General features: G+C 54.7%; 2 protein-coding genes across 3 annotated transcripts in view; both read right to left on the minus strand.

Moving 5' to 3' along the window:
• Nucleotides 1-14: 14 nt before the first annotated feature.
• Nucleotides 15-7134, minus strand: vsig8b (V-set and immunoglobulin domain containing 8b). The gene is made up of 8 exons (XM_029259409.1): nucleotides 6899-7134; nucleotides 4788-4882; nucleotides 3617-3786; nucleotides 2475-2679; nucleotides 2064-2216; nucleotides 1549-1671; nucleotides 1169-1307; nucleotides 15-714 (listed from the first exon to the last, which is right to left on the minus strand). The coding sequence occupies exons 2-8, from the start codon at nucleotides 4855-4857 to the stop codon at nucleotides 480-482; spliced, it is 1095 nt and encodes a 364-aa protein (XP_029115242.1). The 5' UTR covers nucleotides 4858-4882; nucleotides 6899-7134; the 3' UTR covers nucleotides 15-479.
• A 4107-nt stretch (nucleotides 7135-11241) lies between these two features.
• LOC108921825 (leucine-rich repeat transmembrane neuronal protein 4-like) overlaps nucleotides 11242-24730 on the minus strand; it is a 42489-nt gene continuing 29000 nt past the window's right edge. Inside the window, exons 3-4 of one of the 2 annotated variants that reach the window (XR_003798286.1) lie at nucleotides 19207-20137; nucleotides 11242-11277 (exon numbers count right to left, since the gene is read on the minus strand). The gene's annotated coding sequence lies outside the window, so the exon portion shown is untranslated. Of the gene's footprint in view, nucleotides 11278-17146; nucleotides 20138-24730 lie in introns of those variants that run through there. The other variant, XM_029259408.1, reaches the window with a different exon arrangement.

The raw sequence follows: 24730 nt of genomic DNA on the forward strand, positions 1-24730 counted from the left end.
CAAAACTCGCAAAGGCATTTCTCCAACGTTTAAAGTTACATTTATTGTTTTATGAAAGGGAAGAACTCGGAAGAACAGCAGCTGCGGCAGCTTTTTATTTTACCTCTATTTTACCTCCTGCATTTACTCAGGGTAACCGGGCTCCTTCCCTCCTCATCGTGCCCAATTTCCATGTTCATCGCTGCCAATCGCGGCACGAGAACGAATCGCGCTTCTCAGCGGTGCCTCTGCCACATACTGTATGTGCAGGGCACTCCCTCACCGCGGTAAAATCAGCACGGTGAAACAAATTGCTACCTTGGCAGGTTCTCGCTTCCTGTACATGAAGAAAGATGCGTATTTACAGGCAGTAGCGTCACGTACATGTGGAGATTCTCTTTTACACCCTTTTCGTTCCCGTACTGTACGGTCCGGGGCCCCGCGCCCCGGCCGGGCTGGGCGGAGCTGCTGCGACTCGGCCCCCCGCCGCCCGCGGCCCCTCACACGGGGTATCCGTACTTGCCGCCGTAGCCGTTGACGGGCGGCGGCAGCGGCGGCGGCGGCGGCGACGCCTGGAGGCCCCCCTTGCGGAAGCCGCTGAGATCGGAGGCGCTGTGCGACGGGCCCCTCCTCACGGGGCTGTAGGCGATGCCGGGGTGCGTGCGGTAGCCCATCACCGAGCGGAAGCTGGAGCAGCGGCTGCCGGGGCGACTCTCGGGGGCCGCGGCGTCCTCCCTGGGGGGCGTTGCACACACGGTTACTCGTGGGCGCTGGAGAGTGCCGTAGTGACATTGTACGCAAAGCCGGAGCGAAACGCGGTAAAAGGGAAAGCGATTCGGTGCAGAAGTTCAGCTGGAGTAAAGCGGTAGTACAGAGCCGCCACTTACGCTTGCTGGAAATGTCTCATACAGCGACAGCGAGTAAAACGCTGTTTTTACATCTCCCGTGTTGGCCTTTTTATTCACTTTAAACACCACTAAAATGAAAACTGTTCAAATGACACACGTTCTCTCCGCAAAACCTCATTCGATACTCTTTGTTGGCTCTTTCATCGCCTGAACGAGCGTCGCCATCGATCGGCAGCTCTATCGTCTGCAACCCGAGGAGCCGCGGTACAGGAACACGGTAAGTGTTACAATGAGCCCCTTGTACGCTTGCGTACGTGCGCCGAGGACCGGGAGCCTCCTACCGGATCTCGTTGGCCACCTCCTTCTCGTAGCGCCGCTTGTGGCAAAGACAGATGAGCAGCCAGATGAGCAGCAGGAGGAGGAGCAGCAGCAGCAGAGCACCGATCACAGAGCCCACGATCACCGCCGTCTTGTTGGTGGCTGGGAGACGGGGGGCACATGGGGGGAGTTTCCGTAAAGACGTGAGCATCAACGGGCCTTCTGCAATATGGCACTTAATACTACGGGGCTTGAAGCCTAGCGGCTCTTCAGTAATAGAGGCCTTCGACGGGACACCTGGACCCCCCCGTCTCTACCAACGCATCTCGAAGGCCCCGCTCATGCCTCGGGCCCCAGTGAACTCTTTCGCTCAGTTCCATTCTGGGTCGCGAACCCCACTCACGCTGGAACGCCCGCAGGGTGTACCGGCACTGCTGGCTGCCCACCGAGTTCTTCGCCTCACACAGGTAGTTGCCCGCGAAGCTCTCCGAGTGGTTTCGGATGAGCAGCTCGCCGCTCGACGGGTCTGGGAAAAGAGACACCGGCTGAGATCCTTACACCGATTTACCCTGTTATGCAGCAGGGCAAGTACCGCGACCGAGGCTTCTACGGCAGGAGGTGAGATTCAAACCTGGGACGTCTAAGCCCGAGGGCAGCAGCTCTAACCACGACGCTACCCGGTGTCCTGACAACATCCGCTAGGTAGCATAGAGGGTAGGGGGTTAATCTGAAGGTCATAGGTTTGAATCCCACCTGCTGCCGTGGTATCTTAGTGTATGAAGTGGCCTTGGAGTGAGGAGACGGACAGATAGATAAATAATCCTAATCAGAAACTATGGACGCAGTGATGTTGTTGTCTGCCCAGTCAGTCTGCGCACACACACACACACACACACACACACACACACACACACTCACCCTGTGTGACGCTGGCCGGGATGGCACCCCCGCTCTCCCTCGTCCACTGGTAGCTCATGGGTGTGGTGCCGTGGGAGGCGCCGCAGCGCAGGGACACGGGACCCCCGATCTCCTCGCCGCCCTCCACCCAACAGCGGGGTGTCGACGGAGGCACTGGAAGCACAACGAGACGTGTCGGTCCGGGGGGGGCGAGCCGAAACCTCCCCATTTCATCCGTACCACGTTTTCGCCCTCTGCTTCCGGCGACGGCGGAGCTGCAGTCGGCACGTGGATTCATGCACAAATAGTCCTGGGAATATTTGACTCATCGTGGCGGAATGAGGCCCAGCAGACTCTCTCTGCTCCAGGGTTCGAGTCCCAGTCCCACCCAACAATCGCACGCATTCGTGGCATTAAAATGCGACGCCTCACCGTGGACCACGACCGTGATCTTGCGCGTGTCCACGCCCGGCGTCTTCTTCACTTTGCACTGGTAGGTGGCCGTGTCGGAGACCCGCAGATCCGCGATCGTCACCGAGGCGTCGCCCTTGCTGGGGTCCGGAGCGCTGAACTCCATGCGCTTCATGAGCTCCGGCATCCCGTACCTGTACTCTTTACTTCCCACGAAGGCCAGCACCTGCCAGGGGCGGGGGAAGCAGATGAACCTGGGAGGAACCGGTTTGTCCACCAGCTCGGACACACGCGCACACACACACACACACACGAGTCGCTCCGCAGCCTGAGAACGTGACTGTTTACTGTGGACGTTCTTTCTTGTACGGGATGTCTTGTACAGGTGTGCGCAGCACCTCGGCTACACAGGTCCTCGCAGGTAGTCAGTACTGGCACTTGACGCTTTTAAAATGCTTTCAAATGTGTAAAAAATATAATATAATAATAACAACAACCCTTTATTTAGCTAACCCCCTTGTGTACGATTATCTAACATTACATAAGCTTTCAGTGCTTTAAGGTATTTTCAATACACACACACACATTTTCAGAACCACTCGTCCCACACGGGGTCACGGGGAACCGGAGCCTACCCGGCAACACAGGGCGTAGGGCCGGAGGGGGAGGGGACACACCCGGGACAGGACGCCAGTCCATCACAAGGCACCCCAAGCAGGACTCGAACCCCAGACCCACCAGAAAGCAGGACTGTGGTCCAACCCACTGCGCCACTACACCCCCTGGGTATTTTCAATAGTTTTATTCATTTTTAAAATAAAAATCATTTACAGCGGTACAGTAAACAACAATGAAACTATTTTTATTTACAATTGTACTGCTGTATACTTTTATTGCAATTACTATATTATTGTTGTGAAATTACGAAAAGTTGTGTCACCTTGGAGACATGAGTGAGATAACACTTAATATAAAAACTAGAAATATTACTAACACTACTACAACTGATAATAATAATAATAATAATGGTAGTGTGGTTCAAGCCCTCACTGCTCCCTGCTGCGAAGGCAGGTACGAGTGGGCAGCGTCGCAACAGGCCGCTGCCGGACGCGTACAAGTCGCGCTCTTGGACACGCAGAGACGACGAAGCTCCGCCCCCTTACCAGGTGGTCTTTCCGCGTCATGTCCGGGCTCACGATGGACCACTCGATGTCCAGCTCGCCCGTGTCCGAGGGCCCCGGCGTGTAGGTGCAGCCCATGGCCGCCGTGCTCCCTTGGGCGATCTGCAAGGTCTGCGGCCCCGTGGAGGTCACCTGCATGGACACGCCCACGCCTGCGGGACGAGGAGCGGATGTTGCGGCTACGCTGCCCCCGGCCGAGGGTGCGTCGTGGCGCCCCCTAGGGACCGGAGCCGGAGGAGACGCAGACCGTGTCGCCCACTTCCCTCCGTGGCGGGAACGCACGTGCGCTGTCGTGTCTGCCCTGGCCGGCCCGGTTTTCCGGAATGCGCTCTCTCAGTTCAAGGTAAATGTTTGTTGCTAGGCGACGGAACGGTGGCACGCGCCTCCCCGAGAGCCCCGCCCCTCCCCTCCGGCAGCTGGCGGTCGAAACTCAACACGCCCCAGCGGCACCAGCTCGGTACAGGTGTGTCGCAGGTGCGGTCGCAGATTCGAACCCACAGCTTCGTCTCATGGAGGGCCGGTTCAGTACGGACATCAGTACCTCTGCCGATTCTCTTTCTTACTGTGATATGTCGCTGTAATGTGATGCACGAACTGTATTTTCTGTGAGATGTACGTCGCTTTGGAGAAAAGCGTCTGCTAAATGAATACATGCAAATGTTACCACACTAATGGACTCGGTGACCCCAGGAGCCCTTCGGTGCTCCGGGTTTGAGAGCAGCAGGGTCACCTGCTTTCTTTTGTTTATTTGCCAGTCTGACACTTTTCTCCAGGGTGACCTTCGGCGCGAGATACTTACACCGATTTACTGCAGCGCAAGGTGGGATCTGAACCAAGAGCCTTCTGAGAGCAAGGCGATGACTCTAACATGACACCACCTGCTGCCCCTTGCATATTCACTGATTTTATTTTTATTTTTCTGACTTCTCTCTCAAAATGCTGTGCAGTGTTACATGGGTAACTTTACAGTGATTTACCCATTTACACAGCAGGGTAATTTTTACTGTATTAGTTCAGGGTAAGTACATTGGTTAAGGGTACTGCAGCAGGAGGTGGGATTTGAACCTGGGTGCAGGGTGAACGCTCTAACCGCTTTGCCACCTGCTGACCGACAGGGACATTTCGTTGCGCTGCCCCGGTCGCACGTGCTCACCTGCGTTCAGGTACACGGTCAACACCCACACGGCGGCCAGGTGAGCGCCGAACCACCTCACACGCGGCATCTTCGTGGGCGGGAGCTCAGAGCACCTGGAAGACAAGAGATGGTGGGAGTCGCAGGTGGATCTGGACACCGAGGAGTCCCCTGTGACACCTGTGGGTCCGAAACCAGGTGGGCTGTCTGTGGCTCCGCCCCTCTGACACAGATACGCATCACAGGAAGTGGTGCGGCATCGATAACCATCAGACGCGGCAGCCGTTCATCCAGTAAGGCGACACCGACAGTTTCGGCCCGGATTCCACGGCTCGGTGCTCCCACGACGCTCACGGGACCTGAGGACTGGAAGCTAAATGGCTCCGGCCCCAGGGATGACGATGTGACAGAAACACCCCCGTACCACGGTAAAGACCGCAACAGTGCCGCACGCTCGTGTGGTGTCCAGTAATGCTTCCATGAGGTTACCGGAGCAGGACGGGAAAAGGAGGAGGAGCCTGTGAACGAGTCCTTAGAGTGGACAGTGTGGACATCCGGTTGGACGTCTAATGGTTTGGTCACGCAGACCGACCACGCGGTCATTCTGAGCTCAGCTCCCAAACTTTGACCGCAGCAAGGTGTCACGACCGTGGGGCAGCATGTGGGATCGTGACCCAGCCAGGTGTGTCTCCTCACAGGACAGCTGGGCCTTAGCGCATTGTCCTCAGTGGACCTAAGCGGAGACCCGACACCCCACTGGTGCCGGTGCTCCCCCAAGACAGAGAGCAGGACAATGAGCTGAATGAACAGATCACAACCTGTGGAACACAGTGAGGACAGAGCTCAAGGTGCGAGACCGAAGCGGTTCGGGGCCGGACGCGGACATCCCGGTCGGAAGTGGACGTGTTGCTATGGTTACAGGAGGTGATCACCACAGTGCGTTACTGCACCTTTACGCCATGTGTGGTGACATTGTAGCTGTGGGAACGCAGACGCTTCCAGCCGTGTGTTGTTTCTCAGCGCCGTTGGCAACATTTCCCAGGAGCAGAGAGGAACCCCAGCAGTTTGTCACATGTCCACAGTGTCTGAGTCACATGGGGCTGCGAACAGAACCCTTGGTGTGAACTGTCATTTACCTTTAGCTTATTATTAACCATTATTTAACTCACACTCCTCTCCACAGTGCCTTACAGTGCGAGGTACTTACACTGATTTACCATTTACACAGCAGGGTAATTTTTACTGTATCACTTCAGGCTGAGTACTTTGGATGAAGGCACTACAGCAGGAGGGATTTGAATTAACGACCTTCCGATTGCAAGGAGACATCTCTAACCAGGACACGAATCACTAACCACTGTGTTGTACACAGTTGTGGATCAGGTAGGCAACGAAACGACACACACACACACACACACACACACACACACACACACACACACACACACACACACAGTCTGAAACCGCTTGTCCCATACGGCGTTGTGGGGATTCAGAGCCTGACCCAGCAACACAGGGTGCAAGGCTGGAGGGGGAGGGGATACACCCAGGACAGGACACCAGTCCATCACAAGACACCCCAAGCGGGACTTGAACCCCAGACCCACCAGAGAGCAGGCACAGGCCAAGGCCAAGCCCATTACGCCACCGCACCCCCCCCACAACAACAACAACAACAACAACAACAACAACAATAATAATAATAATAATGCACCACCTTGGACTCTGTCTGAGCCCCATATTAAAAGCGCCCACCAGAATTTACATATTAACTTATTGTCAGTAAGTGTCCTGTTTACAAAGGAAAAGTAAAACTAGAAGCTGCTGGAGAAGTGAAAGAGACGTCGCCGATGAACATGTTTGCGTTCTGAGAAGTAATAATAATAATCATATTATCATCCCTCCAGTGAATTCTCACTGTAAAGGGAACAAAGTGACAGTCAGTCACATCGAGGAGCCAAGTCGCCCCAGCGTGGTAAGTTGGTCGAATCGACCGCGGTAAAAGATCCGTGTTCCCTACGAAGCCCCCAGCCAGCTGGTGCTGTGCTTTGCTCCAGACCCTCAGAGCCCCTGAATGCCGAACACCTTCCGCCCAGCGGCGCCCCCCACAGAGCAAGCACAGATCAGTTTACCTGATTGGCAGGAGGGAGCGCAGGAAGTGGTCCGTGTGCGTGGGAGCCGAGAGGGACGCCGAGGGACGCGAAGAGGGACGCCGAGAGGGACGCCGAGAGGGACGCCGCTGTCACTTGTCGCCTCTTTCCTTTCTTTCTCCCTCTCTGTTTTGTTCTCGTTCTGCTCACCCTCCCAAACCCCCGAGGACAGAAACAGGTGTGTCGCCCGCTCTGGTCACGCCCTGTCGCTCTCTCTCTCTCCCTCTGTCCCATGATGGGCGAGCAAGACCAGGCCACTCCCACTTCCTGTGCTCTACCTGCTGGAAGAAGTGTCTCGTGGATGCTGCTCATCACCTGGCCGGCAACTCAGTGCCGCGATGCACCTGAGCGCCACTGACACCTCAGGTTTGTGGACCACTGTGGGGGGGGGGGGGGGGTGACTTTAAAGCCCTTAACTACCCCCCCCCACAGGCCCCTGGAAAGCTAAACGGACGGCTATATTCTCCGGTCTAGCAGTTTAACGTGCGGCGGCGGAAGAGCTTAACGAATGACGGCAGAAATCCAGGCCCATTAAAGGTGCAGCTTCTGCTCCAGTGGGACTTTTTCCGCGTTTTAGTCCCTCCTGCTCCTCGCATGCGGCTTCCTCACCTCCTCCAAGTCCACGCGGCGGAGCAGCGCGCACGCTAACAAGGTGGTCCCGGCGCGGCGGTAATCGCGGCGCCTTTGTGCGAGCAGACGCCTCCGCCCACACCCGAGATCGCCGTGGCGATGATGGGGGTCTCCATGGAAACCCGATCCCGTGGCCACGCGCCGGGAAGGTGGGCCGCCGAACAAACAGGTTGCGCGGACGGGAGTCGAAGGTAAACAGCGCGGCTGCGGCGAGCGGGAGGAGAGCAGGAAGCTGCCAAGGGCCCGTGAACATACAAATGAGCTTCACGCGTCTCAGTTTGACCGCGAGTCTCAGCTGCGTCTACAGGCGGCGCCATTATTGACGCCTTCATGCGGAAACGTCTAAAGGTCGGCGTGCGGAGCGTCGGCCGGGAATCCGCTCCGTCCTTCAGGAAGGCGGAGAAGCGGCGCCACCATCTCCCCTCATTTGGTAGTCAAAGCGGGTAGAGAACAGCTTCCCTGTGCTCGAACCCGGAACCGTGGAGCCTGACGATGGTTGATACGGGCCTCACGTACACGCGCGTGCCCACACGCATGCAAACACACGCGTGCGCGCACAAGGGTCTTTGTTGGTCCATTGTGGCGAGAATCAACACCGCAGTACCACGGTAAAGCGGTCAGTGATGAGGAGCCCCCTCAGTACCCAACAACAGTGGGGTCACAAACCCACGATACCGTGATGCAGATACTATAAGATGCATCCAGCAGGGTGCGTAGCTGTTAGAGCGTCACCTTGCAACCAGAAGGTCTTGAGGTCAAATCCCACCTCCTGCTGCAGTGCCCTCGATCAAGGTTCTTACCCTGAAGAAGTACCCAGCTGCATACTGGGGCTAATCAGTGTAAGGCTGGTTATGAAACAAGGTGAGTCACCACGGTACAGAGAGAATAATAGCGTCAAATGTGAGGACAACGGGGACTTTTCTCGACACGCAGGTTCTGCTTTCCGTCAATGATTAACCCGAGTCGGCGGTCAGGGTGCGAGGGCCGCGCCTCTCTTTCCTGCCTAACCGGTTCTTGGCTCCAGCCTCCCTCGAGTCGCAGTGTTGCAGCCGCACCACAGCGGGGCGCCCTGGAGCCGCCCGACCCGCAGCCCACTTGGGTCCGGCGCCGCGTCCTGCAGGGTGGGACTCGCTCGCGGACGTCTGCGATTCAGGCTCCCCGTCGCTGGGCCCCTTTCCTCCTCACCGTGTCACTCGCTCTTACAAACAGCGGCCCCTATTTTCAGAGAAGATGAAAAGAGCTTCAGCAACATGAGAGAAACGCAGACGGAACAAGGAGGGAGTCGCACCTTCGCCGAGGGCCCCCGGGGGTCGCGGGAGGCCGACGCAGAGGGTCCAGGAGTCACTGGAGGGAAAAGACGACACGGCAGCTTTGCTGAGTGAAGGGAGCCAGGAGGGAGGAGGACATCGATGAGCAGGGGTTCGAGGCGCACGGGGTGGACCTGCTGCTGGACACCGTGTCCCTCACAGCCAGAGCGCCGAAGAGCTGCGCCGTTCGCTGTCCCCCACGCAGCCAGGGGTTTCGAAACGACCCGTGAGGCGACGGTGCGGCGCCCGGAACTGCCGCTCAGACGCTCGCTACGGACACAGCGTCCACGTGCGTCTTTTTTCCGACAGGACACGAAACTCATTCTGTGGAAACGGGGACCGATGCTTCGTACAGCACTGGGTTCTTTGTCCTTCACCATGAAAGACACCTTTTTACTGCATTGGAATGTGGGACATGATTCCAGATGCTGTTCTACATCAGTCCCATCGAGTCCTTGTCCACTCCTGTTGACCACACATACAGAGTCCTTCCGGAAAGTTCTGTCCTCCACCGGCGTCCGTGGTGTTAAAGGGCCGTGTCCACCGTCTCCGTGGTCGATCCATCTGCTCGTCCTCTTCTTCTGTGTCCCCCACCCTGTCCCATCGTCACCATCTTCTCCAGAGACTCCAGCCTTCTCATGATGTGTCCAGGGTATGAAAACCTGTCTCATCACCTGTGCTTCCGGTGACAGTTCTGCTTTTATTCGATCCAACATCCACCTGTTTGTTTTCGGTCCAAAGTCTTCGTTCCCTGCCTTCACCCAGCGGTCAACGACTTTGGCGACGGACGACCCACCCTGGCTTGGAGGCTGATTCCCGGGGGACTCCTTGCGAGGCGTCCAGGTCCTGCAGATGTTCACCCCTGGACCCCGACACGGGCGGCTGCTGTGAGCTTCTAGTGGTGTTTGGACTCCGGCGAACGTGGTGTCGCACCAGTGGGGTGTGTGGTCTCTGCGCGCCTTTCAGTTCCCACAAAACCATAACCAGGTTCTTTTCTAGTTACCGAACAGCTTTAACCTTGTCACGTTTCCCAGGTGTGTGTAGGGTGTGGCGTGTGGTGTGGTGCGTGTCGGCGCTCTCCTGTCCAGCTCCCCGTCGGCCGGAGACTCAAGCGAACGGAGTTAATTATTCAGGTTCAGCTCTGTGCTGAGTTATGCCGTATCGATCGTCCGAGGGCTCGTCGGATCACTCCCGGGCATTAAATCAAGGCAACGGGGAGCGTGTGTGTGTGTGTGTGTGTGTGTGTGTGTGTGTGTGTGTGTGTGTGTGTGTGTGTATATGTGGGGGGGGGGGCTGAAGTTCTGATGGAATAAACCAGGGTGTAAATAAATACTGGTGTGTGTGTGTGTGTGTGATGCATGTGTGAGGCGTCGGCTCAGAAATTCCACTGCGGTACAAACAGTGTTTACCGTCCTGTTTTTCACAGCTGCCTGCCTCTCTGTCATACACACACACACCCACACCCACACACACACACACGCGTGCGCTCCTTCCACTCGTTTTTTGTTAGTGTTTGCGTACAGAATTTCTTATTCGTAATGCCGTCTGACTCCCATTCTCATTACTAATGGAGTGTTTTGACTTCCCATGACATGTTGTAGAGAGAGCGGTGTTGCTGGAACGTGCCGGAATGTGAGAAGGTTCCCCATCAGTTCTGAGCTGAATGTGTAACATTGATCTGTCTGTTTATACCGAACATTTTACAGACATCTTCTTTTCCTTTCTTTGTCATTTTGTGGAAAGCGCATCTAGCCTGCACTGTGTGTGTGTGTGTGTGTGTGTGTGTGTGTGTGTGTGTGTGTGTATAAACCAACAAAATGTACAATAACTTCCACTTCTTCATCAGCATTTATTTCTGTGTTTTCTAATTTTGATGGGATGCAGGTACAGTATTAAGCATTTAGTGGACTGAACAGGGAGTCAGTGTGATTTTCCCACAGAGGTAGGAAAGTACACAGCTGCCTGTGTGTGTGTGTGTGTGTGCGTGTGTGTGTGCACGTGTGTGTGCGTGTTTACTCCGAACTCGAGCTCCAATCCTCCATCCTGCTGGCTGCCATTATTTGTCCCCTGCTCCCGGTCTCTTATTTTCCTCCCTGACTAAGGACAGGAGCTGCTGTCGGATCCAATTGGAGTTGAGCGACGGCCAAGGGTTCGAAGTGCTGATGGTGCTATCTGTCTTCGTTACCGCGAGGACAGAGGGCCTCTAACAGCACCAGGTGGAGGAGAGCAAATCACCTCGACGGAGGTCCAGAGAGCCAGGAACAGCAGGACTGGGGGAGGAAGGGCTCCGAACGGATGAGTAAACGAGCAAACGCGAGACGCCGTGCGACCGGCCGGCCGGCCGACGAGCAGCAGGGAAGAGGGCCGTGAATCACACACGCGCACGTTGTCCGCAGGTGGACCTCGCCGTCTCCTCGCATCGACCTTCGGCGATGGACGTAGCAAGAAAGGGAGAGTCAAGGAAGAGACCGTCTGGAAATAAATGGACTTCTCAATCTGCAGTGACACTCTGTTTGTAACTCGATTTGTTCATAACTCCAAAGTCACTTTCGGCACTAAGACACAACCTGGCAGGTTTGGGATCTATAAAAATCACACCTACAGATAAAATAAATTAAAAAAAGCTTTAAGACACACACACACTTTCTGAACCGCTCGTCCCATACGGGGTCGCGGAGCCTAACCCGGCAACTCAGGGCGTAAGGCCGGAGGGGGAGGGGACGCACCCGGGACGGGACGCCAGTCCGCCGCAAGGCACCCCAAGTGGGACTCGAACCCCAGACCCATTGGAGAGCAGGACCCGGTCCAACCCACTGCACCACCGCGCCCTCCGTGTAGCTTTAAGAGTTTTGTGATAATATTTTTATTAACTTTGAGCTACACTCAAATTAAAACGACGGAGAAAGAAGATGTCGCCGCCACAAATATGTCAGATCTGTCCTTTCCTGTTCAGCGCTCATGGGTGACGCCTCGATCCCATCGATACGTGTAACGTCCCTCGTCGTATTGCCGATCACGCCGCTCAGAAACACCAGACACGAGTCTTTAATGCCACCTGTCAACTCGGAGGGCGAGCGCAGGTAGAACAGACATTGTACAGGTAGATAAGTTACGAAAATGCTGCGAAAAGACTTTTATAAATCGTAACATCACGTTCACTACGTTTCACACTCATTAGAGCCCTGCTAGCAATGTTATGCACTGTACGTGTGTAAACAAGTAACATTATACATTTTAGATATTTTATAAAATAAATGCAATGCAATCAAATATAAATAAAGTGGCAAGTGTTCATATGCTCAATAATTCGTGACCGAAGGGTGCGTAACTCAAGGAACCAGAGCCCACGCTCTTCGGGCCGCAACCCACAGTACATGCCGAGGTGCTTTTCGTTTCACTTTTGATGCGAACTTGTTGTTCATCCTGGGAGCGATTTTGAGGGAAAAATCACAAAGTTTCTCCGCGTGCGCAGGACACGCGTGTCATATAAGCGCCGATAATAACGACAATAGCCGAGTCGTCGGAAGGGTGGCGCCAAGAACAAGGAGCTCAAACCGCTTCTTTCCCTCCGTCTTCATTTCCACCTTCGGCTGAAGGACCTGGAGGAGCCCCGACCTCCACGGTAAATTTACACCAAGTCATGTTCCCGCTGGGGGTTTATCGGTGTTTCCTAATGGACACACACTGATATTACTGTCATTTTCGGGGGGGGGCTCAGGACGTGTCCCTCTCTGAACAGGAGCATTAATAAAAAGATCAGTCAGCGCAACATCAGCTATATAGTTACAAAAAAGACATATTTCACTCACTGTCACTGGGCTGTTATTACCAAGAAAACACTTTGCATTTTAATGGGAAAGTCAAGGCTGAGAGGAGTGCAGACACACACACGCACACACACACACACCTGCATTGCAGGAAGCCCTTCCTCAGCATGACAGGAGCGAACAGGCCTCTTCTTCAGGACCCGGCACTCATGTCCACAAGCATCAGCGTCCCGAGAGGAGACGTTAACGCAGGAGGACGTGGGCTCCGACCCCAAGCGACCCAGCGCACGACGACCTGGCACACCGAGCACTTCCAGCTTCCCGTTCGCCGCCTCACTCGATGTCTCCCCTCCTCTTGATGGTGCCGGGAAGCGACAGGAAGCTGCAGGACCTCGCAGAGCCCGGGGACGAGATGCTGTGTCTCTCACAGCTTCACGAAAGCAAAGAGAACACGGAGAAGCGAAGGAAAAGTGGGAGAACAAGTGCCGAGCGGGAGAGGAGGAGGAAGATGAGTGAGGAAGAGGAGGAGGAAAAGAGTTCGAGCTCCTTCACAGTGTCGAACCCCGTCCCTGTTCATCATTAGGTAAACATAGTGGTTGCACCTGTCGCCTCTGGATTTTGCCCTTGCGGGTTCGAATCCCCTCATCCCGCTGCAGTGCCCTTGATCGAGGTCGTTACCCCGAACCGACACAGTAAAAGTTACCGTGTTGTGTCAGTGGGCTCAGCGCTGTGAACTGCTGTGGAGAGAACGTGCCAAAGACACCGCAGTGCTGAACACGGAAGATATTTGTACACAAAGTGAACGGCCGAGGGTTCAGCTCTGAACACTGTGGGGACGCAGCGCTACCGCGGTAAGGAAAAGCACCAGGGGGGTAAACAGGCTTACGGGAAACGGAGTCTTTCAGCGTCAGAGAGCCGCGCGCACTGCGAGTATCGGTGCGTACGGTACGTATCCATCGGCAGCGACCGTGCACCCCCTGGCCTGCACCCGGCCCGCACCCCCCACCCCCACACCGCCCGCCTGCTTTCTCTGGCACGCGCCGGGAAAAACCGAATCGACTGGGTTCCGAGTCCGATCCCACTCGGCGCGACCTCGTGTCAGGAGGCCGGCGGCGCCGTGAATGAAATATGAGCCGCTGCTTATGTGGTAAAAGTAAGTTTTTACCTGGCTTTTCGGGTGGAATTGAAAGAGCTGTGTAGCAGCTTCAGTCCCAGCGCTCTCCCCATTACGCTGAGTTCAAACCCCCGATCAAGGTACTTATCCTGAACTGATAGAGTAAGAATTACCCTGTGTACCGCAGTGTACGCAGGTCGGAGCCCAAACCTCACACTGCGAGCTGCTCTGGAGACAGAGAGTCACGCACGAATGAGTGTGTGTGTGTGTGTGTGTATGTGTGTGTGTGTGTGTGTGTGTGTGTGTGAACTCGGTGTCGTGGGTCACACACGTTCCCTCCTTCCTCTCTCCGCTCGTCTGCTTGTCTCCTCCTCCACCGTCCTGCTTCCCCCGCAGCCCCTGCAGTGAGTCGTCCAGCTGTGTTTGGGGGGTTCAGGGGTCACTCTGCGCCACGGTTCATGGGGGGTGAGGTGGGGCTCCCAGGGGCTTTCCGAAATGTCATCGTGACGCTCAGCTTCACTGGAGGCTTCAGTTTGACTTCAGCTGGAAACGAGTCCCATCTTTACACACTGACAGCAGTACGAACACAAAGCAAGTTCATAAAAGTGCACTTACAGTAAAGTGTCTGTGTATCACATCTATTTGTGTGTGTGTGTGTGTGTGTGTGTGTGTGTGTGCACCCATGTACAGTGTGTAAACCTGTGGGCACATTTTGACTGCATGCCTGCAGCGCCAGCGTTCCCATCATGCCCGGCGCCCCCAGCCAATATCGTGCCTTGGTTGTTGTGGCGATTTGCCGTTTGTGTCCCCGCGGCCTGTTCTGTTCCCGTTGTGTTTCAAACCCTGAGCTGTGTGTAGGAGTAGCGAAGAGCGACACGGAAACAATCAAGGTGAACGAGATGGGAAAATTGCGGATGGTTTTAGCAGGAATCCGTAAGTGCGGTAATTTCATATTTCGCACATTGTTTGCAAACAATAATGGAGCTCGATCTCAACTCCCTCCTTCACCTATAAGTGCAACACACACCGTACGTATGAGTACGTGTTCTGTGCGACATGAGTGTGTGTGTGCGTGTTTGAGCCTCGCAGCACAGACACGGAAGAGAGGAGCAGCAGCCCTATGGGGGGGGTACTCCTCCTGCCAGTTTGGTCAGTTTGGTTCCATGGTGAAAGAGAGAAGGTCCATCCCAGAGACACACTGTCCTCCCACTGCAGACCGCAGGGGGGTCCTTTGGCACACTGGCATCAGAGACATTTATACTGCTCTCCACAACGCTTCCGGAGCCTTCTGTCAACGGTAAATAAGAAAATACTGAAAATACATATTCATCATTTTCATTGCACCAGTGTGACACAAGTACAGCCAGAAGTTCTGGAGTGATGCTGTGGAGAGGAGCTCAGGATTGGCTGAGGCTCATGGGCACTGTGATTGGCTGAGGCTCATGGCAACTGTGATTGGATGAGGCTCACGGCAACTGTGATTGGCTGAGGGTCACGGGCACTGTGATTGGCTGAGGTTCATGGCAACTGTGATTGGCTGAGGCTCATGGGCACTGTGATTCGATGAGGGTCACGGCAACTGTGATTGGATGAGGCTCACGGCAACTGTGATTGGCTGAGGCTAACAGTCAGTCTGATTGGCTGAGGCTCACGGCAACTGCGATTGGCTGAGGCTGACAAGGACTGTGATTGGCTGAAGGCGACAGGGTTGGGGAATGACTTCGGATGCCGTCGGTCAAGGCTGGCTGGAGCTGGGATTGGTTGAGGTTTATGGTGGCTGTGATTGGTCAAGGCTGATTCGCTTTTGACTGGCTGCAACTAACTGGAGCTGGGATTTGTGGAAAATGACTCTGCCTGGGATTGGCTAGAATTCACTGGAGCGGGACTGACGGGCCCCATCGCCTCATGTGTGTCTTGGTCCTGAGTGACCGAACGTGTGGAGTCAAGTCCGCGGGGCAGGAAACCGCGGCCGTACCGTCTTCGGCCCTCTCGTTGTCCTTCCGAGGAAGAGCTCTGCCGGCCTCTCTGGACTCTGTGCGCGGAAGGAGGTGACGCCGAACGCGCAGCCCTCCTGGGACGGGCTCTTCGAACAAACCCTGGACTCCGGCCACACGAAGGCCAGAAAGCTGTGTCACCGAACCGTTTCTTTTCTGTTTAGTGCCGCAAGAACGGCGAGTCGTTTCCCCGTTGACCGAACTCTTGCTGTCGGACTCACTGTGTCGGCCACGCGCCGGATCCTCAGTTTAGGGTTTCCAACTCAACTGTGACCATCAAATGTACCTTTACCGCGAAGGAAAGCTTTATGTTATAAGAACCTTCCAAGTCATTTCAGCAAATAAACAAATAAATGTGAGTCAATAATAAGAAATAATAACACAAACATCTCGAGTTATTTGCTGGACAGATTTGTGAAAACCTCAGATGTATGAACAACAAAAGGTTGGCCTTTGAACATCTGTCTTTCGCTTCAGCGGCGTACGTGCGGCGCTCCCCCTTTGTTTCCCGACATCTGCGCTCGACACGGGAGCCGAAAACACCGTGGACGTGGGTCGAAGCGGCCAGGTGCTTCTTCTGCGGGCGCTCCTCCAGTTCAAAATGCGCTACGTTTCTAACTGAAGGCACCGCCGCGCGTTAGGAACCTACCTGACCGTCTGGGCTCCGGGGCTTCGGCGGACGTCCCTTCAACGTCTCTTTGCGGAGCTCAACTAGAGCGAAAGAGCTCCGTGCTCTTATATGTCTTATGGTTGAATTTCCTCGGTGTCTCTCGCTTCTCCGCTTTATCGGGCACTTTCAAAATGGCCTTTTCTTCAACTCCTTCTCTATTTCTGACGACGGACGCGTTCGACGCGTTACCGAGTACCGCTCTGAGTCTGCAGAAGTCGCACAAATTGCTCAGTTTTTTCCCAAACTGATAAAATGTCTAAAGCAAATGTAATCCGCTGCCTGAACGATGTGACGTGTTGGTGTTCAGGTTAATTGGGATTAATTATATATTCAGTTACACAACTAATTACTCTTCTAATTATAATGCGAGCGAACATCAAGGATAACTTCCAAGTGCACATTTTCCTCTCTTTCTTCACAAGTTGTCGAATGTAGGTGTCGTATTCCATTAATAGTTGAATTTTAATGAAGCCTAACTATTTGTAACATGATGTGGAAAAAGACAGTTAATGAGACACTGCATTTATCGTATTATTGTGTTTCATACTGTAAGGTTCTGCTGGATTATTATTCCATTCCTTTCGTTACGAAATCGGCACGTGAGTCGTGTGCTGGATGCGTGCAGAATGGAAACACGATTTGTCAGTGCTTCTCAATAAAACCTTTTTTATATTTACATACAGATTTTTACAACACAATCATTATAAAAAACCAGACAAATGTTATTTATGTGACAGTTCAATATAATTCAATAAAAATCTCCATTTCTATTTTTGGGCTGAGGGTGGAGGGGAGCAATAGAGTGTGAATGTGCAGTAGAAAATCATTTTTTGTCTGTTTTCTCCATTTCTTCCTCTTCCGGCAGCGTGCGGCTGCTTTCCACGCAACGAGGAAACAGGGAGACGGTGCAGCGAGAGAGGAACACGCACGTCCCGTCCGGGTTATTTACAGCGGAGGTGAAGTAAACAAGAGGTGTGGAAATACTGTACAATCTGCTAGAGACTCTCTCAGTCTCTCTCTCTCTCTCACACACACACACACACACACACACACACACACACACACACACACACACTCACTCCCTATCAAGATGTGGCCTTTAAAGCAGCCGACATTTTGCGGGTGGGGGATGGGCGACCAGGTGCAATCTAGGGGTTCCAGATGCTGGTCTTCACACCACTCTGACGTGGCGGCTCGGACTCGTGGAGACACACAAGGTTATTCCCGGAGACACCTGCAAGCGGCGGGAGGCACTGGCTATTCCCTTTGGCAGGTGCACCGCCACTTCCTCAGCGGTTCACGCATTCCAGAGGGGAGGGTCGTCCACGCTTCCTTTAGACAGGCTAACAAGCGGCAGAACGGCGCCAAAGCAGAGACGCGCACACACACACACACACATACACACACACACACACACACACAGACGCACACAGACACACACGCATCCACATTTTCCCATTTCCACACTGCTTTCAGAAAACTCCTCACACAGCTCACACTGAATCTCTTCCAGCGGTTTACTCCAAAATCCTTTAAACCTGTTCAGAGAAACCAAAAGCTGTTTTCCCCTCCGCCGAGAATCTGCCAGAAAAGACAGATCAATCCTCACCCAGAGTTCCGCTACCAGCTGGACTCGGGAACCTCGTCTCGCTTTTCACGGAGACAGGGGACAATAATTGGCTGCGCACTATGAATCACTGCTTTTCCTTCGAAATAAATGCACTCCGTTGCTCTGCCGGGTGGGTATTTTTTACCTCGAGATTAAGTCAGTTTTCTGCCCTTCGAACGAACCCGCCGAGTTTGCGTTTCGTCAGGGAATCGAGCGCTGAACGCCGAGCGCCGACCTCCCCGTCCGTTCGGCGGAAACCCTCAAGGGTGAGTCTTTGGGAACGAGCGGCATAGCCCCCACAGGATCTCTGTAGCTCCCACCGCGACCTGGCGTGGTCGACAGTGTTCCCCCGTGGACCCTGTCCCATGTTGCTAAAGCCACAGCCTTCAGACTCTGCCCCGTCTTCTCCGTCGGTCACTTACTGGAGCCCATTCAACGGTCTCAGACCCGACTCCCTTCGCACCTATCGCAGAATCTATCTACTTTGGCCTTTCCCAGCGCTGCTCGGTGCTGAAGTCCTGTCACCCTGTCCTATGTTCCCCGGTGCCCACTTCCTTTGGCTCGTCTCAAGATCTTCAAGGCCAACTCCTTTGGCCGTTTCCCAAGGTCCCAACGCCCACCCCTTTGGCCATTTACCATGGTCCCAATGCCCACCCCTTTGGTCATTTACCATGGTCCCAATGCCCACCCCTTTGGCCATTTACCATGGTCCCAATGCCCATCCCTTTGGCCATTTACCATGGTCCCAATACCTACCCCTTTGGCCTCATCCCATGCTCCCAGCACCCACCCAATTGGCCAATTTTCCAGACTCTCAATGTCCACCCATTTGGCATCTCCCGTGATCTCAAATCCCCACCCCCTGTAGTGCTACCCGCTGGTGTCCAAGCCGCCGAGGTTCTGGCCTTGAAACTCAGCGAAAGCAACCCGAGTGTGCCGCAGGAAAGACCCCATCCATTATTGATTGCTCAGGCTGGGTTAGGGAGGGGGCACCATTTAGCGTGATTTATTATTGATGGAAGGTCTGCAAGTACGAGCAGCAATCCATCATGGCGGGACCTCAAAGTCCTGCCCAGGAGGGTGGGGGGCTTTTTCAATTGATCCTTGCAGCCCCTCCACCCCACCCCATGCCGCTCCCAGCCACCTGGACCGATTGTTTAGCGGGGGTGCAATTTGAGTCATTGTTCTGTGAAGGATACAAGGAATGCAGTACATGTGTGAGCCTCCATCTGTGCACAGTGCCTGTCAGCGTCAGTGTGTGTCATGTGAAGCACATACATGAAACTGTCGCTCTTGGCTGCAGCGTGTGATGCGGCTGCAGGACGTCGCTGTCTGTAACGCCACAAGCTGCAGAAAATGCGAGCGGCAACATCACGTAGGAGACGGACGGGAGGAAATTCAGTCTCGAGGGAACCGGCAGGAGGAAGAGCACTTCTCAAGAGGATGATCCACGGGTTTTAGGCCAGATCGTGAGAAGACTCGGCGGGACGAGAACAGCAGACACCTCGAGCGGCCTTTAGTCATTCTGGACGCGAGGAGGGGGCGCCCACCGGCCCGCTGCCTCGGACCAACCGCCCGCAACACAAGCGGCACGTGAGGTGAAGTGCGGAACCCCGGTGAGACGTGGCCACCATCATTGTCCCGGCTTTGGAGAAGCAGCTGTACGTCCACGCCCCGAGTCCTCTACGTCCAAGTCGTACACGCGTCCATGTTTCACCAGGTTCCCGGTCTGTTCTGTCCCGCAGTACAGACCGACGCGAGGAAGCTTCTGACCCATCACTCCGCACGTCCACGGTGACCGCCTCGGCTGGCCGCACGCGGCCGGTCACGCGGCGGTCCTTCGTGCGAAGCAAAGCGGGGGGTCGGCACACGTGAGAAGCGCATGCCGGAGTCGCCCGTCTCCTCGGTTCACACTCCCGAAGAGCGTTTGCGCGTGTGCGGAGGCGCACCTGATGTAGCATGAGAGCGGCGACGACCGGGACGCCTCCGTGCCGACATCCCAGCAGATGCGACGCCACAAGTACGTCCGGCGGCCCCACGCCTTCCCACTTGTTCGTCCTCTCCGTGAACCGCGGGTTTACCTCCGAGCCGTGCTGCCGGTAGGGGACGAAGACAAATCACGTATTCATTCTGAGGGAAGGAACGAGGGGAGAAAACAATTAATTTGTGCCTCGTTTTATGTTCGTCTCTCACGCGGTTTCATCTGTGGAATTTCCGGGGAAATAATTCTAGCCGCGTATGATCCACCACCGCGGCCGAGACTCCTAATTACGGATGCGAGAAAGCGCCGGGCAACTTGAAAACACTTTTTCCCCCACGTTTGCCTATTCGCAGGGAGGCGACAGCATCGGCGGATTTATTACCGGACATGGAGATAAGCGCATTCCGGTGAGAGCAGAGCCCCGCCGACGAAATCATATTGACTTGCACTTTGCATTCATGTTAGAAATATTAATTAGAGCCGAGCAGATTGAATTAAAAATGTTCCATTCTGGTGGAGCAACTTTGCTTCCATTACCACTTTATCTTAAACGGATTGAAGCGGCGTCGGTGAATACTAATTAACGCCCCCCCCACCCCCGTCACAGGGAAAGATGACTGCTGCCGTCGGACAGTCGCTCGGAGGCCCGGATCTCGCACGCGCGACGCGTGACCCGGCGTTCGCTCAAGCTGCCGCCTGTCCGTCTCGCGCTTCAACGGGAGAGGATCGATTCGTAGGAACCTGGAGAAATGACACGCTTTTGCGTGCGAACGTACGAGGGGGGATTTACGTCAGAGCCCCGTCCTCTCGGAGCGCGACAGACGAGCGACGGACAATCGCGGCCTCGCTCTCATCACCAGGCCCAGGGTTTGCATCCACCCGGAGCGCCGCTCGGTCGTTGAATCTTAAAAGTTCCTCCGACTCGATCGCCGGCGGCAAACGATGAATTTTTTAACGAAACCCGGAGCGCGCCGGTGTCAGGCCGGCGATTCGAGGCTGCTTCTCAGCATCTTATAATCAGGCGTCTCTCCGTTTAACCCAGAAGAAAAGGAAATATGCGTGCCTAAGATACTGCTCAATGTGCTGCGCTTGCCAAAGTACACATAAATCTGGCTCCAGTCGACCCGTTTCATTGAGGCCTATTAGCAAACGCTGCTTTAATAACTAACTGAGCTTTTTATTGCACTTTCTTTGAGAAACATCAGCAATTACTGAACCACCTGAAATCTTTGTGGGATTTCACACATTTTCCAGGTGTTCCTGCAGCTGCTTAAAAACTCCTTTTGTCTGCTTAAGTTTATAGAAAAAGTGAGGTCATATAGGCAATATATGGTCAACAGAGTGCGAAGACTAGAACAGAATTGCTAGGATACATAGAATACTATAAAGGATGTGTTGTGTTCCCATCCTTAACAGAACGAACGTACCAATATTTAGCGAATCTGCAACTGACACTAGGGGGCGCGGTGGCGCAGTGGGTGGACCGGGTCCTGCTCTCCGGTGGGTCTGGGGTTCGAGTCCCGCTTGGGGTGCCTTGCGACGGACCGGCGTCCCGTCCTGGGTGTGTCCCCTCCCCCTCCGGCCTTACGCCCTGTGTTGCCGGGTTAGGCTCCGGCTCCCCGCGGCCCCATATGAGACAAGCGGTTTCCCGCGATGTGTGATGATGATGTGTGCAGTTGACACTAAACGCAGCGGAACATCATCACACCTACAGTAGCTGATGCTCAAATAGGGAGCCTCTGTTTCCCATGTCTTAACCCCCTGGGGGGTACTGAATGTGTGTAGTTAGCTGTCACTTTTATCACATCACAAATTACCGTGGTACTTAGTTGACCGTTGCTGCTAAAGGGGAAGGAATGGAAAGAAGCGAGAGAGACGACATTCCATCGACAGCTGTGTACTTTCACGGGTCACGGAACACGCGTGCGGACCGCTGGCCGTGCGGAAACACACGTGTGGAGAGAACTCCTCGCTGTAGCGTTGCGTTTCAGCTCCTTCCGCCGCTGCGCTGCGATTCATATCTCTTTGTTCCGCCGAGGGAGACGCTTTCGGATGAAACCCCTTCAGCCGAGCAGAAAGGACGATCGGCGCGAGAGGGACCCACGCCAGGGACACGCGCGGCCTCTCGAGTCCCGCTGGACTCGTGGCTCTCGCTGGGCCGTGCGGCTGCGTGCCCCCGAAGCCCCCTGACCGCAAACGTCGGTGCCCATTAGAGCTGAGGGACGGGCAGCGCGATTTAATGAGACACCTATAAATAAGACATGAAAAATAATGAATATGAACGCACGGCTTGGAGGATGACGGCGAGCGTCATCTTCCAGCTCGCTTGGGTTTCGCATCATGTCTTTCATTAACTTCTCAGCTGGAGAAATTTCAGACCCCCCACGTAAACTATGCCCCCCCCCGAGATCAATTTATCCTGAAGTCTAGAATGAGTAAAGGCAGGTTAATTATCGGTGTGCTTTTACAAACTGCCGCTCCTCCCCCTTCCAGCTCTCCCAGTTTCTTCTCCTGCCTCCTCCTGCTGGGGGGGACGGGGGTGTCGCAATAAATGGTAATTGTGTTTGCGCCCAAAGTGAAAGAGAGCGGAGTTTAAGTAACACAGTATTAATAAGCAACCGTTCGCAACGGTGAAGATTTGAAGAGCGCGGAACACCTTGTGCTGCACTCGCTGCCTGCAGGAGTGTAATTTCACCGCGGTACAGCGGACACGGGGACACACCGCAATCTGTACCACCATCATTTATGCTTTCTGCATATTTTGGGAGAAACGCTTTTGCATTTTACCCCCGTTTTTGCCATTTACTCATAGCCAGGTAGGGTATTCGGAAGGCCTGAGTTACGAGCTCTCGTGAGGTGTGGGCAGAGATACTTTACCACGGCCACTTGGGCTCAGTGAGCCAGGCGAGAGGCTGGAAGTGCGGCGTGCGTGCGTTTACACCCAGCGCGTAAGCAGGTACAGTAATCGGAGCCCCTTCCGGAGCACCGTCGCTAGTAGAAGAGGAAGTGAAACGAACACGGGGGCGATGTGAAGATGCGGAGAGGTTCTATGGAGTGAGGAAGGAAGGCAGGTGGATTGTGGGAAAATGAGCACCGCTCAGCGCAAACCGCTGGATGTGACATGACGTTTACGGGACGCTCGTGCATCGCTGTGCGGTGCTTTCATGCGATCATCTTCTGAGCTCCGCTCTTCCAAAAGGACGCAGCAGCTCTGAGCTCCCACTACGACTTGCTTGGGAATTAAACTACGAGGAAAGACAAAAGTATTTAATCTCTCAAGATTTGGCAAAAGGAGATCAGACAGTGTTTTAATGTGTGAGTGGGGCTGCTGTGCCAGATGCGTTTCCCAGAAAGAGTCCAGTGTGTGGCCGGTGTGGACCTCTTCTCTGGAGGGGTGGGGACTTGTTCACTCCAACCCGTCGTAGGACACGACTTGTCCTCCCTTGACCTCCTCACGCGAACAGGTTCCTGGAGGTGTGGCTCGTGCGGGGGAGCACCGCCGAGAGGACGGGACTCCCACGATGCACCGACGAACGCGTCAAAATCCCTGCTTTTGCAGAAGGTTCATTTGGACGACTTGAGAGACGCCCTTCGTGCTACAGACGCGAAGACACACCTGAACACGCTGCTTCTCACACTTTGTGAAGGCAGTTTACTATTAGTGCCATCAGTGTTAGTATCACTATTAGTACTATTAATAGTTACTATTAATGCCGATTTCCTTGAAAATCCTTCTGATGACTAGAGCTCGGCCGAGCGGGAGTGCGGTCAAGGGTCAGGACTGACCCTAAATCACCGTTCTTACTGCTAAACGGCCAAAGAGGCTGACGCAGCTTCATATTTTACACTTGACCCCCCCCCCCCCCGGCTGATAGTTGCGATATCAATGCAAGGTCCACTTCCTGTTCACTACCTGCTCACTTCCTGTAGCCCTACGTCCACCTGCTTCGGACACGTTCAGCAACGGACGCTACGAGCACACGTGTTTGATGAGATCCGGTTGCTTTGCTGACAAAGTCGAAGGTTTCTCCTTCAGCAGGCGCGTGCACTCGGGGGTGTAACACCGTGCCAAATGGCTTTATTCGGATCAGAAACCTGCCACCTTTTGCTGAAATCCACCTCCTCTGTAAAACGGTTTTGAAACGCACTTGTTCCATGCACTAAATCACTGGGCCGAGGGAACGTGGGCGACTTTTATTCTAAAATCACAGCCTATTACACAGGGACTCATTTATCTTTCATAGAGCTGCCGTGCGCACTTTGCCGAGGGGCCTTTCGCTACCCGTTCCCACACGAGAGCGTGCTCTTCTGGGCCAGGCCGCGCACTCGTCGCAACTGCCACGAACTCGTCGTCGTTCGGGATGATGGACTGCGCTCGGAGGACGAGCGGCAACATGAGCGATGTCTCCATCAGCTCGGGGGGATGGTGGATGAGGGGGACGCTGGCGCCCTTCCCCCTCGGGCTCTCGCCTTTTGGCTGAAGCGGCGGAGCTACGCAGCAGGAGACGGAGATGCGAGACACTTCGGCCCAGGTGTCGGGTTATCCCTGAGGGAGCGGGAGGAGGTGACCGAGGAAGTGAACCCCCTCCAGTTTCGGCTAAGGGGAACACCCAGCCAGGGGCTCCAACTGAACCGTTGCAGGAGCTGCCGGTGGAGCTGTTTTACCTCTCGGTGTAACCCGAAGCACCGTCCGCACATCACACCGGCTCCTCAGCTTATGAACGTACCTGCGGCTGGAAGTG

Source organism: Scleropages formosus, chromosome 17 (genome assembly GCF_900964775.1).
Source record: "Scleropages formosus chromosome 17, fSclFor1.1, whole genome shotgun sequence".
Classification (NCBI taxonomy): Eukaryota; Metazoa; Chordata; class Actinopteri; order Osteoglossiformes; family Osteoglossidae; genus Scleropages; species Scleropages formosus.

Excerpts from the sequence above, each read along its gene's own strand:
- vsig8b (XM_029259409.1), bottom strand. The coding sequence starts at position 4,857 with ATGCCGCGTGTGAGGTGGTTCGGCGCTCACCTGGCCGCCGTGTGGGTG. Across the intron at positions 2,680-3,616 it reads TGACGCGGAAAGACCACCTG|GTGCTGGCCTTCGTGGGAAG; the intron begins GTAAGGGGGCGG and ends CGCCCCTGGCAG. Across the intron at positions 2,217-2,474 it reads GATCACGGTCGTGGTCCACG|TGCCTCCGTCGACACCCCGC; the intron begins GTGAGGCGTCGC and ends TTGTGCTTCCAG.